The sequence below is a fragment of the Solanum lycopersicum genome, chromosome 2 (assembly GCF_036512215.1).
Source record: "Solanum lycopersicum chromosome 2, SLM_r2.1".
In the NCBI taxonomy this organism is placed as follows: Eukaryota; Viridiplantae; Streptophyta; class Magnoliopsida; order Solanales; family Solanaceae; genus Solanum; species Solanum lycopersicum.
In genome coordinates, this window is record NC_090801.1 from 51,396,323 (window position 1) to 51,414,445 (window position 18,123).

Here is an 18,123-nt window from a genome sequence, read left to right on the forward strand (position 1 = left end):
AGAAGGTGGAAAATATAACTGAATTTGCTTGTTGCTGCATCAATCCTGTTTCTCAAATTATTGAGTTAAAAGCTTCGTTAATTCAGCTCTGATCTTGTTTAGCTGCACCACAACCTCTCTCATGTTTATCCTTTCCTCTGCCAACTCTTTCAAACACAGGAATGCAACATTTATTATCAAAACCTTTGATTTGGCTTTGGTTTTCATCAATTGTATCACAGTGCACAATGGGCACTGTATAATCATGATGAAGATACTCCATGGCTAGTGCAACATCGATCATTATATTATTGAGTCTTTCAACCAGGCTCAAGCAATTTTCATCAGAGTATAATCTTTTGTCTAAGCTTCCATTAGGCATGTACTCCAGCACAATCGCAGTCGACACTATCTTGACCAAGTTTATGTGTCATACATTGCTCAAAATTTCACATTCTGAATCAAAATATCTTAAACCCCGTTGCCATTGTATATCAAAAACTTTGATTGCAAAGACAGCACCACCAGAAAATGTACCTTGGTAGACTGTACAGGAACTTCCACTTCCTACTAGCTTGGACTGACTGAAATTTTCTGTAGCTTGGAGAAGCTCATAATTAGTGATTCTCTGATGTGCAATTCTAGGTGGGTAATCCGATTCATTGTTTCCAGTCACGGGTTTTTTTCTTGACCAAATCATCCATGTGAAAAACAACGCGACCAATATCAGAAACGTTACAGCAACAGGTACTGTTGTTCTAAGGATGATGGACTTTTTCCTTGTTGTCTTTCTGCCTTCAGCTGGATATAAAGGAATATATAAGTCAGGTGCTCCACAAAGTCTTGGATTTCCCATCAAGAAGCGGTAACTGACATTTGCAAATACCCCTTTCTTTGGAACTTCTCCTTGCAAGTTGTTAAAAGAATGATTGAGATACCAATGAATTCAAGAAGTCAAGTTGTGTGACTCCAGGCTTGTTTTCCAACAGATTATTTTGCAGATTTAGAGTTATAAGGTCCACCAGGTTACCTAACATCATGGGAATCGGTCCGGTAAAACTATCGTTTGCAACTTCAAGATTTTCAAGCTTTGAAGCATTGCATATTGCAGAGGGTAGATCTCCACTGAATTGGTTGTGTGAAAGGAAAATCTCCTGCAAGTTAGGTAGCCAAGTGCCAAGATCATATGGAAGATGTCCATTTAAGTAATTATGTCTGGCTTTGAGGATTTGAAGCGACGAAATATTGAATAAGCTTGATGGAATGGCACCAGAAATTCGATTATATTCAAAACTCAAACCAGGCCAGTTCATGCAACTTACCAAACTCACTTGGAATATTTCCTTGCAGATCATTTTCAGTGAAGAAGAGATGAGTGATCTTCGATGCATTCCCCCTGATCCTGTTGCTGTCCAGAAAGAGATGTTCAAGGATAGGAAGATAATTACCCAAATTACTTGGAAGTTCCCCTGATAAGGCATTTATGGAAAGATCTACAATTTGTAATCTTGAAATATTGAATATTGAAGCAGGTACCAAACCAGTGAAGTGATTGCCACGAAACGAAAGGAGCCTCAAATTGGTAAGATCACCAATTTCATCAGGTATTTCACCTTCCAAATCATTTTCATGCAGATAAAAATATTCCAGGTTTTGATAAGTTCCCTAATAAAGATGGAATCTTTCCTGTCAGATTATTGTCGTTGAGACGCAAAATTCTACGTTGACTTAAAAGGCCAAGTTCTTGAGGTATGCTTCCTTTGATCATGTTATCTGATAAATGAAGTTGTTGCAGTAAACGACAACGGCTTATATTCAGAGGAATGGTTCCATCAAGAGAATTCCCAGTAACATTAAGAAGTTTCAGCTTTTGCAAGAAGCCTAATTCACTTGGTAAATTGCCATTCAAGTCATTGCTACTAAGGTCAAGAAGAGCAAGTTGAGTCAAGTTAGCAATTTCTGAAGAAACTCTGCCTTGAATGTCCAAATTAGGAAGTTGCAAAGCTACAACTCTCTGGTGCAAGCATGAAACTACATACCAGCTGTAGTAGTGTGTGTCTGAGCTCCAATTTGTGGACAAAATGTTGTGAGGTTCCAATCGAAGGCTCGATTTAAATGCCATCAAAGCAGCATAGTCACTGATGAAGTTTGTATGTTTAGCTAAACAAAGTAAATAAAAGAAGAACAAAAGTGATAGAAACTCAATCAGACTGTTCATGATTAGTGATTTGGGACTCTTACTCTCACAAAGTGAAGTGTTTAGTTGTAGAAATTGTTTTGATCAATCTGTAACATACTAGGGTAGTGGTGGTTGGAAGAATTTAATTCCGTTTTACGTTGGACTTACTCCACCACAAAAGTTAAAGGCTTATCAAGTTAGAATCATTCAAACTTCCCTACCAGGGGCGGACTCACGTGTTGTTCAGGGTGTTCACCCCTCGATAAAACAATACAAGGTGAATTTTCTGGAATTGTATTGATATATATATTTTGAACACCCTAATCACCAATGGATGAGACAGCTCAGTGGTAGCTGACCTCAAAGTTACGCGCGACGTCCAAGGACTGAATCCCTGGATTGGCGTTTTATTTTTTACATTTTTTGGTTTCAGTTTTTTTTTTCAGTTAAATGTTTATTCTTTTATTTTCCGAACCTTCTCAACGAAAATCCTAGGTCCGCCACTGTTCCCTACACGCGCAGAGCTAGACATTTGGAGTGCTAAATACTAGATTACTTGTGGAAAGGCATATCAATATATTTACCAACAAATTGAAAAAATAAAAAGACAAGGAAAGGTTACATGAAGTTTATAGATACATAACCAAAGCTTGCGGTGGAGTGATAATCATATATCCTTAACTAGAGAATTGTCAAATCTAAATAAAATCAGACACTAGGTAAGAAATTAAAAAAAAAATAGCTTTTGAAATTTTTGTGCATGTTTTGTCCGGTCGGAATATTGGCACGTCGAAAACTTGTTTTATTTATTTTTAAAAAAACTGGTGAATATAATCTGCATATTTCACAAACAAATAGGTATTTCAATTTCTTTTAAAATTGGTGAAATAAATGACTTAACATGGAGTCTAAAATAAAAAGAATTTCAAAATTTGTGTTGTTAGACATGCCATAATTTTTGAAAATTAACATTTGTGTTAATTCAGAACAAATTAAAACGAAAATTACGCTATAAGAAATTCAATTTTGTGTAGGGTATATTATATCATGGAGAAAAGAGGTAAATGGATTCGAAAATCAAAGATTTGACCTGTTAACTACTTCTTGACTATGACTCTGATTTAGATTGAATTAACTATATTCAAGCTGAGAGATTCAAATGGACAATAGTTGACAGCACACAAGATTACTGTATTGTCTGCTCCAGTCTCTTTTTCTTTTGTTGGGAATTATACCTGTGCTCTTTTTGTTTTGGATTAAAAGCATTTGAAAGTATCTTACAAAACCTTAAATCCTAAACCCTATACTAATTCCACCTATTGCACTTAGATTGTGAAATACTGAACTAGTACAATGAGGCAACTATAACAAGTCATATTTATTTGTATACCTGATTTACAGAAATGGCTAATATTACAAGGTTGGATCAGCCGATTTTCGTATAGAGAAAAATTAATGAACAATTTTATGTACTAGAATACGTACACAACCCTCACTCCTCGAAAAAACTGCTGTTTATTCCTGTTCTATATAATTGCAAACCAGAAGACGTTGAAACAGTAATGTTGGTGTTTGCAGGTGCAAAAAGGACATCACCTTCATGGATAATCTCGTCTGATGATGAGGTTAATGTTCCCTCTCCCTCCACCACCATAAAAATGGATGGACCGGGAATAGATGGAAATTCAGTAGTACATTGTTCGGGAAGAATACAACGATCAACTTCAAATTCATCAAAAGGAGGAATGTACCTCATAACATGAGGATTTACTGTGGTGCCCTGCAGAATTTCAGGAAAACCCTGCAACAAGAACAGATGTAATTTAGATATAAACAGAAACCCGATATCATGTTAATTGCACTTAAAGGGAATCTTGCCAAATATTAGCCTACTATGCATTTTCTCCTCCTTTTTTATGGTGGTAGTTCGGACCAGTTTACGTTCTGATGATTGTTGAACAAGTTCCAGGAGCATTACTAGTTTAGGAATGTACACATCAATTAAACAGACAAGTAACTTAAACAACTTAAAACACTTTTGATGGAAATTTGACCGTTGAAAGAAGCTCAAATTTAACAATCATAATCCTAAATGTCCGAACAATTCTTTGTCAATAACTTAATGTCAGAATAATGCAACTCTTTCCTAGTCTATTCAACGTCCAATTTTTTGAAGCACATATCAAGGTTGCAGTTATATTCAGACTCCAATCATGAAATTTAGTTTTGAACAAGGTAAAAGGTTCACATTCGTCTTTGTCCCATTCAAAATAGTTCAATATGCCTTCATTTTCACTTCTGGTCCATTCGTACCCTTGTCAGTAACAAATCGTCTCATATTTGCCCTTGCCAGTTACCATTAGGGAGCTCCAGGTGTAAAATGGGCGTGAAGATGTGTCCAAATATTTTTGAGTAAAAAGATCAAATTTTACCCTTGAACTTTTGATTATGGATTTTTTTAAAAAAAAAATCAGGTTGGAGCTCCTTTAGGTGTCAAGGGCAAAAGAGAACTTTCCTGACGGCATGGATAATGTTAGACCAAAAGTCTAATTGAGGGAAAACTTGATCAATTTCAAATAGTACAGGGACAAATTTGACCATTCTTTTTGAAGAATAACCCTAATGGTGTCTATAACAGTACCTGTCTGTAAGTGAGCATTGAGCATAGTGTTTTAACATCTCGGTGTTTTGGAGTTAGGCCAGCGCGAACAACGTTGTCCGATGTTGCCATGCATTCAATACAATCACCATATAAATAAGCATGAGGTTCATTTGCTCCTAAATATAAGGCTTCACCAGGATTGAGTTTCACATAATTTAACAAGAATGCAGCCAAGACACCTATATCAGCTGGATACTGCTTCTCAAGTCTAAGCACCACTTGTTCTTTCTCTGTCAGCTCCCTTGCCTACAACATTAAGGATGAAATATCATAAATAAATGACAATGACCAAGATAGGTATAAGTGCAGTTCACCCCCATCACGCTTCACTTTCCTGATTTTGACATCGGTTTCTAGACATTTCATTTCATACATAGTGAAAAAGAAATCAAAGGAAAACCAAATAATCAAGTAGGAATAATATAATAAGCAATTCAGACACCATTACACCAACAAGATTATCTCCTCAATGTAATTGAACAAGAATACGACTAGATTTAATTTATTGGTTACCTAAATTCAAATTTCAGCTAGCCTTTTTCATAGTTGCCCTGGAAATGAAGGAGTGGTTCTCTTTGTTTTCTTGTGGGGCATTAAAGAGCGCAAAAATAGCTCAGATGTTATTTTTTTGATGAACTAGATTAGATGTTGTATTAAAAATACATAATTCACATCTTCAAAGAATTAAAGTAATGTTATCTTTATACCACCACCAGTATCCCATCCATCAAATATATTACAAAACTGATAAAATGAACATCCCAAAGATTGGAACATAACTAAAGCCAGCTCATAAAGATCAATTCATCATAGTCAATTCTAACTCAACTCTTGGGAAAATGTTTTTTTTTTTACTTTTTTACTGTTGTTTTTCGATCTTCCTTTTTATTAGAGTAGAATTATTTTAAGCTGTTTCTATACTCTACTCTTAGCCTCATCCACTCCTTTCTTCCTTGATCATGTTTCTTCACAAAGATACAAGGAAAGAACTCTTAATCTTCACCACAGAGGAAGTCTCAGCTTTGATATCTTTTCTACTCCTGTTTGTCTTTTCCTTCTTTTTGGTGCTTAATCCCCATTTCATTCTATAGATATTTGGTTTATACATCATGTACGTTCCTGAAAATGCATTACTAGAGATGCTCACGTCGTTGAATCATGAATCGATGTTTTAATTTGGCATCCAATTTCCTGAAAGCATCAATTGAAAGGAGAAGTGTCCTTTTGAGAGAAAATACGCTAGTTAGGGATGAACTAAAAAATCTGCTAAGATGGAAATTGAACTGATAGCTAATATAATTTTGATGATACTCTCAAACTCACTTCTTTCAGAACCGAACTCTTTATGCAAGTATCCGTGTGTTTAGATATGAATAGGAAAAGGGAGTTTTTAGATGAAAAAATGTTTACCAAGACAATGAAGAGCATAGTTTACCAAAACCATAAGAATTACTCCATATGAACACATACCCACCATGCTTTAGTACAAGAAGGAGACTTACAACAAGTACTCGGATAAACTAACACAGTTTAACTTCTATCTGATCAAGGACTACTTTGACTTTACCTGATTTTTAACGTGTAGGCGACTAATCAGCTTGGCTATCACTTCAGCAACCACATCCTTGTTTGCTGACATCAGCTCAGTAAATACTGATTGTAGGACTAATTTACCTTTTTCCTTCCCATCATCCTCGTTCAATTCCAATACCTGCTCTGTGTGTGCTGTACCGACCAATTCAACAATCTCGGGCACAGTTTGAACAATCAACTTAAGCTCCTACAAAAATTGCACAAGTAAATGTTAAATCACATTGAACTCTTAAGTTCATTTTTCATCTCAGGCTAAGAGGCACATTTTCGAGTGAATCAATCACCTAATATCTTACACCATTCTTCTGCACGCATTGTTATGTTTACACTATGATAAGCTCGAGATCCAGGATAAGCTCCTTTAGGCTTTCCGTCTAACAAAATATGGATGGTAAAACCTAAAGCGGATGTGAATATGCCAGTTTTTAAAAACAAGAACAAGCAGTAAGGTTCAAGTAGCTTCTAACCTCCTTTTCCAGATATTATATATTCTTTTTCCTTCTGTTTGTTGGAGGAGAACACTATAAGCTCTCGTAATTATTGTTCAAAAGAGAAAAAACAGCAAATATAACAAACAAAAACAGAATTTCCAGCTAAACAACTCCATTAACTTCCTTTGTTCTTTAAATCAGACAAGTCTACGAACATACTAGCAACCAGACCAGGTGGGCTATTAATCTACCACAACGAAGCACCTCTATGCAACCCAATTATTACATTAATCAACCAAAACAAGTAGCTTAACTCTATTTTAAGGGGATTGTAAATTTATGGGCACCTCAAATGTCCTGGATTACGAAGCCTAACATAATTCAAAAAATACTAACTAGACCTAAGAAACCACATAGATGTTTGAGTACCTCGAGACTTATAAATCCACACAATGCCTCAAATTCCGTCAACGCCAATGCCATCTCCGGTTTGTGATTGTCATCCTTATAAACATCCGGAAGCTCACTATGCAGACGAGAGGCTAAATCCTTGTCTGGATGGGCCTGTATGGACAAAGCTTTTGCAACAGATAGTACCTAAAAACTCCATACATGTTAGAATCTTATCAAAATCATACTAATAGCCAAGTATAAACAGCTTTAACTCGCTCAAAATGCATCAAGTTAAATTAAAATAAATTTAACTGTCCCATTATATGATATTACATACTCAGGTAATTTCTCTTGCCCGTCTCCTAAACACCATTACTCAAAACTTCTTTTCAAATAATTTTTAAATATAACTAAATTCCTTCTTCAATTTTTTATAAAAATAAAATAAGAAGAAATCTATGTTTGACCTGAAACAGAAATTATAAAATTTGTATCTTTAGCTATTTAGGCACGAGTATAATGCTATCAAAGAGCGAGCATAATTAAAAATCAGAACTCTAGAAGAAATTAGCTTTGCCGACATTTCAAACTCCCTCAAAAAAAGTAAAATTCAGTGCAATTTTTTACCTTGAAGAGAAAAGGAAGGTTGGTACCCCATTTCTTCACAACCTTCTCTCCAAGAACATTAGGGTTGTTTTGAACCCAATTCTTCAATGTTAACTTGTGTCCCTCTCCTTTACCATTAACCAACCCATTCTCAGTTCCTTCCACAACATAGGAAGGCCCAGAATCGTGAGTACCCATCCAAAATTCGGCATAAGGCTTCTCTTGGTCAACATAGTTACCACTATTGCAAGCATACAACCGCGCTACACGAGATTCCTTCCCGGGTGGTCCCCAATCGTAATTCTTCACGCAACCCATCAACCTCACCAGCCTCCCTCTCCCTTCCGTCACCGACAACAAGTCAGTCTCCATAAAACAGATTTTAAGTTTAAAAAAAAAAAGCTCTCGTGTTTGTTCCTCTGCGGAAGTTTTAGTTGTCTTTGTTTATGCTACAGAGCAAGGAACGGGAAACAGTAGCTTCAGTTCAAACAAAGATGATGATGATTTGAAGAAGAAGAAGATTGATAGGGTACAGAGGAGCACATAAATGTTGGTGTTGTACCATTCAAGAAAAATTAGTGAGGATTTACAAGTTTTGGTGTTTTTTTTCTTTATCACTCGCAAAGCAGCGGTTTCAAATTTAATTAAGGGAAAACATTTTCCTGCCAACTTTAAATATTTCTTCCTTTCGTATCTATAGGGATGGGCGGTATGGAATATCTCGAATTATAATATTATATTAAATTTTTTAATATTATAATATATGATTTATCGTTGCTATCGAATTTAGACTAGTATGGTAATAATAAAGTAATTATGAAAATTGAACATAAATATTAAACGATAGCAAAATTTTGAAAACCGTAACACGCAATATCATACCCGTTCCTATATATGACACACTTGTTTTTGAGTTAATGCCAAAAAAAAATTTACTTATTACGCATAATTGATATTGTACCTTTATTAATTTTATTTATTTAAGAGAAACTATACTTTTATTTTTTTTAAATATATTTGTCCAGTTAAACTATATACAGAAATAATTAGTACTATTAGTTACTGATTTGTTTTAGTTTATTTCTTATTCTTTCAAGTTATTTTTGAAAAAAATATATTTTTTGATAGTTATTTAATTTGAACTTTTTGTATAATAGGTTTACATTACATTTAGAAATTTATATCAAATTAAAATCTAATAAATAAATTGACAGGAAAAATTTGTCAACATAAAAATAATCAATATTACTACGTACTCGAAGATTAGATTTGGTCAACTTAAAAATAGTTAATACAAAATTTACTATGCAATAGGTTGGGAAAAAATGTGGTATACTGATTTCCATAGACCGGCTTAATTTATATTTTTTGACAAATTATTTCCACCCTTTGAAGTTTGAACCATTCGTAGAGTAGACATAAAGATGGTTATAGATTAGAATTAAAAAAACTCAAAGAAGTACTCTAATTAATTTGGAATTAATGATACCTAGTGTTAAAATTTGGTAATTATTGTACAAACCATCTAAAGATGGTAGAGTATATATTACATGTTTTAATTATGATAAAGTATATATTTAGGTATTCTAAATATTTTATTTGTTTTTGTTTTTTAACTTTTTATGTATAAATAGAATTATAGATTCTTATATTTAAGCATTGATATGATTATTATTTTTAAATGTTCTTATATTTATTTTATCTTGCTTTATAATATTTAAATAATTAATTGATTATGTAATACAAATCTAATTTCAAGCATACATATGAAGAAAATCAATTGATAAAAGATATAAGGGATGTGTATCCTTGTTTGAAGAATATGTGAACGTGAGATTAATAAATAAGATTATATAAGATAAAAGTTGAATTGGTCCCTCGTGACGAATAAAATAACGAAAGTGATATTAAAATGAATAGGACATGTGAATAAAAGAAGTGTCAATGCAGTGATAAGAAGATGTGAGAAATTGAATAAAATAAGTTCTAAAAAGATATGAAGAGGTTGACAGAAGAAAAATATCTTCAGCTTATTATTAGGAACATAATTTATTAAAAAATCGAAAGTAAAGATAAAATAATAATAGATAGCTCATGCACATTGTAATATTAGTTACCATATGCTTGCTTATATGCATAGCGTTATTGGTTATCTTTACTTTGTTGTTTTGTATTGCGTTTTTTTTTATTGTACTTAATTTCATATATTTTACATTAAAGTAATAGAGTCAGAAATATATTTGAGTTTTTTTTATAATTAATGTAAAAAGTATTAAATTTTATTTATCTTTTTACTATTTAATAGTGTATTTTAAAGATATATATTTATTTAAATATCTCATCATTATAAATATAAAATGTGTCTATGTGAATACATATATACCTTTAAATACACTATTAAATATATACCATAAAAAAATCTTCATAAAATTTGATATCATAACAACGCTAGAATTAAAATATTTTTCAAATTTTTTTTTGCTTAAATCAACTATTTACATCAAAATAAAAATTTTTCTATATCTCATAAAAATAAATATACAAATAATATTTCTATATATTCTATCCTTCTCAAATACCGACTTAAAAATTTATACGGTAGAGATTGTTGATAAGTATAAATAAAGTAGGGGCAGGAAGAAGAGTAGATAAATATGGAATTGCTGAAGAGTTACGCAGTTTTGTTTTTAAGATTCTGAGTCGGTGGGTTGTGTGGTCATCATCACATGCACATCCACAATAACACAATTTTGGACCTTTACGTATTTATGTAAAATAATAATATCTAACTTCAACTATAGTTTCTTCCTTTTTAATTTTTTATTTATTATGATATATAAACTATTGGTTGAAATTCTATTGGTTTGATATCATTCAATATAATAAATTTGAATGTTAAATATTCAGTCTGAAATTACTTGTTTTATTATTTTTTAGTTTATTTTAACTAACTTTTTTTTATATACATTTAAGATTATAAAATTAGGAAATATTTTAATATTTTTTAAACGACTAAACATTAAATAAATAACTTAAAATACTCGGGAGAAAAAAATTACTTCATAAAATATTTTCTCCATGTTGAATTCTTAAGTAGAGTACTATTTACTCATGAAAATATGAATAAATTAGTATTTTATCGAATTTATTTAATATTCAATTTATTTTTATTCGTATCAAATATAAGCGGATTGAATTATTTACCCAATTAACTCATCCATATTCAACTCAACCAGCTCATTTGTCACCACTAATTCTTTGTTTTGCTTACAATATTATGATGCAATTTTACAATATTACATTTGTTTTGCTTAAAATCACTGCCTTGACAGCAATTTTTGTTATTAATTTTTAAAAAAATTGGAAATCCTTGTCATTGTTTTTTTAAGAAATCATATTTTTTTTACTTTTTTTTTACAAATTGTGACAACTTGCATTGTTAATCGCTGCGATTCATTCAATCCTTTTCTTCTCTTTTTTTTTTTTTTTGACAAAATCTCAATTTTAAAAAAAATGGATTTAATGAAAGGCCGCGATTATAAATTATCACAATTAAAAGGACAAAAAAAAAAGTACTAAAATCACTATCTCGACAACAATTTAGAAAAAGAAAAAATTCAAGAAAAAAATCATTTCACAAACAGCGATTTTGATTAATGATGTTAAAGTAAACTTACCATTTTAGTTATAAGTTTTTTTTGATCATCCTTTTAAAAGTTTGATCAACTATTTTTACCCGTTAAGCTTCGAACTCAAAATTTTAGATCCCAGAAATGCATGTTTATTTTGTGAGCATCGAACAAAAAGCAAATCCTGAATGAGTTACGTTATTAATTGAATGGACAAGTATTCATTTGTCACGACCCAAAAATGGACGTGATGGCACTCGTCTTATCCCACCAAGACAAGTCAGCCTAAAACTCAACCATTACATTAAGTGTGGAAATAAAATATAAGTAACTTAATAAAAACCCCAAAACCTGGTAGTCACGTGTACAAGCCTCTAAAATATTACAATTGATTAAAATGAAAACTCAAGTCTCAAATGAACTTGTTTCTAGAATAGAACAAGATCATAATTAAGGAGAAGAAAGTCTGCTGAGATGAAAACAGCTACCTCACAAATCTCCAAGAAGCCTCGGAAAAGAAGAGAATGACAAGTACAACAAAAATCCAGGCTCATAACCTACAAAAATTTGTAGTAGCAAGGGGTGAGTACCAAACCACACGGTACTCAGCAAGTAAACCTCTAAACACAAGCTAAGGGGATGAAATACGGGTACTCCTACCACCCCCAACCGAACCTCCACAACTACAACCTGCAGTAAATTCAACCCAACCTAACAGCTCACAGTTTACATTGCACGTAGCTCAACAAAGACACTTAGACAAATTACATATCCTCAACAACAACACTTTAACAAATTACATATCCTCAACAACAATACTTCAACAAATTATATATCCGCAATAACAAGCTCAATATTGATCAATCACAAGTTCCGCAGAAAGGCAATCAGAAGACCAGCAAAACACGATATCAAGTTCACTAATGATAAGTATGTGCAATGCAATGGAATGCAATGTCAAGTATAATGATGCATGTCTGACCTAGTGATACACACCTGCTGTCTCTCAGTCCGGGTCCCATGGGGGACATATCTGTCCATGCATCTGTCGCGGCGCACGACACGACCCTCGATAATAGTAACCATCGCGGCGCGCGATACGTCCCTCGAAATATAGTATCCATCGCGGCGCGCGATACGTCCCTCGAAATTTGGTATCCATCGCGGCGCGCGATACGTCCCTCGAAATATAGTATTCATCGCGGCGCGCGATACGTCCCTCGAAATGGTACATCCTCTTAAGTACTCTTTCTTTCTCAATGCACATAACACTTGTCACAACCAATGCCTCATAATAACGCAGATGACAAGTTCACACAAATAATGAGAAGATGACCATTTTCATAACATTGCACAGTTCACAACCACACAAACATGAAATTATATCAACAATGATTCAACAAGCCTTCAACCCTTTCTCAACACATCACACATACACAATTAATCAAATTGCCTTTTTGTTGTCCCTTTTTTTTCATCATTAGAATTAATCAATGTGGACAAGTCAACCCATCACCAATCCCGTTACTCCCAAACATATACTACAAGGAAATACACGCATTTCAAACACTTAACAAGAGTTTAGAAATCCACTTGCCTCAATTTATCGAACAATCACTCAGGGACTTGAGCCTTTCCTTTCTGTTGACCTTCCAAATCGATGCAATCTATTCAAGTATATATTCATAATAAGGTTTCGAAACTAACAACACCCACATTACTATAGGTTAAGCCTAGACTCAAAAGATCACCCAATCTATAAAGTATATATACATATATAATAAGGTGTAAGTTAATAAGCCCACAAAAGCTCCAATTATTCTATGTCTAACCTCTACCCATCAATGCACCTAATTCTATCATTAATTCCTTAAAGTTCAAACCTAAGCGAAAATCTTAATTCTTCCAATTAGCGCAACTTAAATAAAATTTAAGTAATTCAATATATCTAATATTTAGTTACCTATCTCGATATATCAAAACTTAGTATATAATAAGATAACAACATTATTATGTTTAAAATCGAAACCACTGGTTATGAAACCAGTGGCAGCAACAGAGAGCACCTCACACCACACGCCTACCTTTCGCCATGTACTGATCTTTATCTTACAATTCATGACCCATCATTATGCCTAAAATATTTACCTTTTTCATATAATAAAATAATTTTCCACCATTTTTTATCCATTAATATAGTCATTAATCATCAACTATAATTTTTTTTTAAAAAAACAATATGCAATACCATGTTGCTGAAGCAACATCGTTCCACAACAATTTTAACAATAAAAAAAATGATGAGGTGAATTAAACTTATCATTATTCGATAATAAAACTCGACAAACAATCTTATCATGACTTCCTCACTGCAAAAACATTCCTACCTTTCTTGCTCTAATTCAAACCCCTAATAAAATATAATGATTTTCTACTTTCCATTGATTAACTATATTGCCCCTAATAATGTCTCCACTAATTAATTAAGAAGCCTAGATTTGCAATCCATCTGTAATTACCTCATATAATTGATTAACAACTAACTATTTTATCCCCTTTTTCCCACTAATATGAACAATGACATACTACTAATTGAAGTACTACATACCATCGAAGTACACCAAAAAAATATTGAAACAGTCGCATAGTTTACTTGAAGCTGCCCGTGATTTTTCTTCGTTCAAACGCCGCTTTGCGTTATTCCATTCCTTTCTTATTTTCTACAAAATTATTCTCTACCCTAATCTAATATACTACTTATAAGAGTTATAAAAGTGGTCACACTATCAATTTTAAAGTTATTTTCTTTAACCACCAACTAACTTAATTATAAAACTACCCCACTAATTTCATAATTATAATTATGAATACTCCAAAACACCCATTTAAATCTATAGGAAAGTATTTTCTGACATAAAATGTTCTAGTGCTCAAAACGACTACACGGGTTGTTTCAATGTATTCATTCAATTCAATTAAAATTTCAGAGTTTTAACTTTGCGTTTATTATTTAAAAAAGAATTTATTAACGCAAATTTAAATTAATCAAATTTAAAATATAAATTTATTTTTTAAAAAAAAAAATATGTAACTGTGTCACGCTTCAAATCTTTTATGTTAGTCTAGAAGATATATAGATTTGGGGCCAAAAAAGAAGAATACGAGTTGGCAAGCTGGCGTGAACTTTTATAATTGGAAGAATATATGCTAAGCATTTTTCTTTCTTCAACCTCTAGTAATATCATCGTGACTCTCGAAGTCAGGTGCGGTAGCAATACTCTTTCTGATTAAAGAATTTCTTCCTAATAGCTCTGAAATAATTAGGAGATTTTATACGGGGTTTTGCTTCTGACGGTAATATACTTGGCCACGCTTATGGGGTCAAATTAATACGTTATTCATTTTACAAAATATATATAAAAAAAAAGGATTATTTATACGTATTTGAGGATAGGCAATAAAATATGATGAGGTACTAACATGAAGCTGAGAAAATACTCTTACAATTTACAAGTTCAAACAGTCTTTTTATTAGGATTTGTTCTCAATTATTTTCTATTTTATTCAGATTTTATTATAATAGTATAAATTATGCATATTCAAAAATTTAAACATGAGATCTCAAAGAATGTGATTAAGAGACAATTATTGTTACTATTGTGGTTTCAATGCTTTTGGGAAGAATTTAATCTGACTCTGAAAAGTTCACAAATTAAAGGTAATAGTTAATCGGTCGATCAGAATAATTATATTTGCTTGTTAAATATATATATATATTCTATTTTGTATCAAATATATATACATATACCTTATAATAATATACGTATAGAATACATTAGTTGGCTGATATTTGTAGGGCGATAATATTCTTTTCCTATTTATTTATGAAGGTAGAAGATGTTTGATGATTGAGATTGGATATATCCTGTCAATTTTAAGACATGTTGAGTTAATTAAGTGGTGCTACTAAGAAAAAAAGTGATTAATTTTGTGCCAAACTTTTTAAAGAAATTAGGTAAGAGTATAGTATGCAAATATAGTGTGTCAAAACAAAATGATGAGGCAAATAATTCAATGTAGAGTGTGTTTGGTATTGGTGAAAATTCATTTTTGGAAAATATTTTTAATAAATCAAGTCATTTTCTTAATATTTGGCTCCCATAAAATGTTCTTTTAAGGTGAAATACTTTCCAACAAAGTGTGGAAAATGATTCTGTCCATAGAATGTTCACCGGAAAGATACATGTTATGGCAGAGATTGTAGCGATTACCCAAGGGTTATCCGTGGCTAAAAGAAAATAAAAAAATCTTGAGATAAACTTAGCCGAACAATTCGTACATAGTTGGGCCAGTTCAAATACTCAATTAGCGGCCCATCTTGCAATGAGGCCCATGCAGTAGTCGACAGCCTATAAACTTCACAGATATTTACACAAATTGGATATTAAGAAAGGGAAAAATGTATAATTGCAAACTATTAATTCAAATTAATGTTAATTCAAATTAATGCTATAAAAATACTTTGATTTAATTGTACCCTATATCAAACTATAGCTATTTTCTTTACTCTCCTTAGTGGAATACCGCTCGCCACTCTCGTTTGGTGGCAGTCTCGCTCGCCTCTCTCGCTTTTTATACAAACACAAATGTATAAAATGTGTTTGTGTTTGTATAAAGCGAGAGGAAATTGTATAAATACATATATTTTCATTTCCCTTTTTCCCTCTCTCAGATCTCGCTCGCTACTCTCTCTAATATCGCTCGCCAGCCTCGCCTCTCTCGCTTATACAAACAGAAATGAAATGTATAAATTGCGTTTTTGTTTGTATAAAGCAAGAGAAAATTGTATATACACATGCAAATACATATTGTTATGTCCTATACGCTTATAATTATACAATAAAATACTTCCCTCGCCAGTTTCTTTTGCCTTTCTATCTTTCTCGTTTAATATAAATTCAAATTGTATATAATTTCTCGCTTTCTTGTTTTATACTATTCGATTCAATTGTATATTCTATGCCCAAGTCTCTTTTGCCTTTCTCTCTTTCTCATTTTATACAAATTCGAATTGTATATAATCGTCCTATACACTTATAATTATACAATGCGGATATTTTCCTGCCCAAGTGTCTTTTGCATTTCTCTCTTTCTCGTTTTATACAAATTCAAAATGTATATAATTTATCTCTTTCTCGTTTTATACAATTCGTTTTTATACATATGTGTGTGTGTGTGTATATATATATATATGTGTGTGTGTGTGTGTGTGTGTGTGTGTTTGTTATGGAGCGCAACTATGAAAACTTTGTTATAGTTACAAATATAAATTTTGTGTTTGCATATATGTGAAAGTTGTCCTAAAAAAAGTATTTTTAAATGAGTGTGAGGTAAGCTTTGTTAAATTAATTAAAAATCATTCTTATAAATTTTGTTATTTTAAAAACACCATTCAAGTTGGATTATTTTTATTTTATTTTTTTAAAAAGAAATGCTTTGGAAAGTGAATGGTCTTAAATTTTTGGCCTTGCACTGTGAGCAAATTTTGACTTTTCATCTGAAAGTTTTTTCTATGAAGTAAATAGGATCTCAAGACTACTCATTTTCAAAGTCATTTGGCATAGATTTTTCTTAATATTTAATTCTTTCAAAAAAGAGCATATGTAAAAGTTTTACAACTTTAAAATTGGCTCAAATCAACTCCATATTTGTTATAGAACCTTCTAATGTATAAATACTAATAACTTCCAACCTTAGATACAACGTAAGCCTTCAAAATTTAGTAGGCCGCTTTACCTTTTATTCAACAAGTTTTCTTAAAATTTAGCACAATCGAATAACGATGTTCTATAATTTTACTCAACTGAACAATCAACAAATTCATTAAGAATCAATAATATAATCTTAATAAAAAATTATACACCTAATTCAATTAAAAAATAAGTCTTCAATTTTCATGAATAAACAATAAATTTTCAGTTTCCACATTTTAGCTCTTACCGTACAAATATTAGATGCCGCAGTAAACACAATGCGAATTACAATATACAAAGCCTTCGAGTTAAAACTAATTTGAAATTTGAGTTTTAAATTTTAAATTTATAGATCAAAGATATTTTGAACAATTTTTTTCAAATGTTTAGTTCTTTGATTGTCGTGTCTTGGTTTACCTGGTCTTGAATTACAACCTAATTAGTGAATTTATTCGCGCTTTGCACAATTATGAAAAATAATAAAATGTCAATAATATGTGATTAGTAATTAGATGACCTTCGACAAAGTCATACGTTACTCTTTTGAATTAAAAGAAAATATAAACTTAAACAATAATTTTTTAATATAAAATACAAAACAAAGAGAAATTTTAAAGATGAAAAAAAGCATAATTCTTACAATCTTAATCATTAAAAAAATAAAAAAATATATGATAAGAAGTAAACATGCAATCTTTCGAGCTCTTGTCAACATCCATTCTCACAAGCGATCACCATTCAATAGCCTTCAAATTTAAAAAATAAATAAAATAAGTATCGAAAATATAACAATTTAAAAGGCTAGTGTGATCATATCTCTAAATCTTACAATGCTTTCTACTATAATATGAATAACAAATTATGTCATGACTATGCCTATTAATTATTTTAGAGGTTA

At 31.7% G+C, this 18,123-nt stretch overlaps 2 protein-coding genes and 1 long non-coding RNA gene across 3 annotated transcripts; all 3 read right to left on the minus strand.

Annotated features, from left to right (window-relative positions):
- Positions 1–82: 82 nt before the first annotated feature.
- LOC109119480 (LRR receptor-like serine/threonine-protein kinase FLS2) lies at positions 83–2,101 on the minus strand. The gene is made up of 5 exons (XM_069294350.1): positions 1,702–2,101; positions 1,437–1,592; positions 1,010–1,387; positions 482–885; positions 83–391 (listed from the first exon to the last, which is right to left on the minus strand). The coding sequence occupies exons 1-5, from the start codon at positions 2,099–2,101 to the stop codon at positions 83–85; spliced, it is 1,647 nt and encodes a 548-aa protein (XP_069150451.1).
- Positions 2,102–3,512: 1,411 nt separating this feature from the next.
- On the minus strand, positions 3,513–8,722 carry LOC101256451 (mannose-6-phosphate isomerase 1-like). The gene is made up of 5 exons (XM_004233441.5): positions 7,865–8,722; positions 7,274–7,441; positions 6,388–6,600; positions 4,800–5,066; positions 3,513–3,959 (listed from the first exon to the last, which is right to left on the minus strand). The coding sequence occupies exons 1-5, from the start codon at positions 8,213–8,215 to the stop codon at positions 3,651–3,653; spliced, it is 1,308 nt and encodes a 435-aa protein (XP_004233489.2). The 5' UTR covers positions 8,216–8,722; the 3' UTR covers positions 3,513–3,650.
- A 3,067-nt stretch (positions 8,723–11,789) lies between these two features.
- Positions 11,790–14,202, minus strand: LOC138341735 (uncharacterized). The gene is made up of 3 exons (XR_011214618.1): positions 14,081–14,202; positions 13,070–13,139; positions 11,790–12,029 (listed from the first exon to the last, which is right to left on the minus strand). It is a non-coding gene; the product is annotated as an uncharacterized lncRNA (long non-coding RNA).
- Between the last annotated feature and the right edge of the window lie 3,921 nt (positions 14,203–18,123).